At 50.9% G+C, this 812-nt stretch overlaps 1 protein-coding gene across 1 annotated transcript in view; it reads right to left on the reverse strand.

Annotated features, from left to right (window-relative positions):
• Nucleotides 1-648: 648 nt before the first annotated feature.
• LOC119591712 overlaps nucleotides 649-812 on the reverse strand; it is a gene marked incomplete at its 5' end in the record, with an annotated part of 1,268 nt that continues 1,104 nt past the window's right edge. The window contains 1 exon segment of the mRNA XM_037940460.1: nucleotides 649-782. Coding sequence (XP_037796388.1) covers nucleotides 649-782 — 134 coding nt within the window.

The raw sequence follows: 812 nt of genomic DNA on the forward strand, positions 1-812 counted from the left end.
CGGCGGGTGATGACATTTCCACACTTCATCATCAAATGTCTGCTTAAAATTACACTACACACACTTTCAGGAGAAGTTTCCCTTTTAATCATTCAACAATAAGACACGCAAATAACAAAAAAGAAGATCTTTTTGGTATGTTTGCTCAAGCAACGGTGAGCAGAAATCTCCGTCAAGCTCATTCCACACACAATCTTGCTGTCTCGACTTAAGCTCTCGAGTCCAAAATCAGGTTATTTTCACAAGCTCACCGATCCTAATCCTGCGTCAAAAATCCCTTCCCTTCTGCACTGGACTTTCTTTTTTTTTCACCGTCTGTGCTCTTGGACCTGAACGACGCTTCGTGAGGAGGTTCTAATACTCTGTAGAAGAAGATGCTGATATGTACATGCTTTGTAGATCCGCCAGAAGCCACGGGTGACGGTGCGAGCTACTCGGCCGCTCTCGAGGACCTGCGGGAATCGCCTCCTTGTGGTGGGAGAGACGGGGTTCCTTCCGCTCCCGATCCCGAACGCTGCTTCCCTCGACCTAAAAGGCTTTCAGTGCTTCCGAAGGCAATTGTGTCCTGATGGATATGGCGAACTAAAAAGTTGCTAACGGTATCTACAAGTGGCGACGAAGGGTAATCGATCGCATGGCCATCCAGCCTTAGGAATGCTCGTAGTACAGTTCCCGGACGTCGGCCAGCGCGGACAGAAGGCTGGACGTGTTGGTGTCCGGCTTGGCGGCGTCCGGAGAGTGGCAGGAGGCGTCCGTAGACTTCGTTGCCTCCGAGGTGATGCCTGTCGAAGGACCTCCAGCCGCGTTAGGAA

The sequence above is a fragment of the Penaeus monodon genome, chromosome 29 (genome assembly GCF_015228065.2).
Source record: "Penaeus monodon isolate SGIC_2016 chromosome 29, NSTDA_Pmon_1, whole genome shotgun sequence".
NCBI classification, from domain to species: Eukaryota; Metazoa; Arthropoda; class Malacostraca; order Decapoda; family Penaeidae; genus Penaeus; species Penaeus monodon.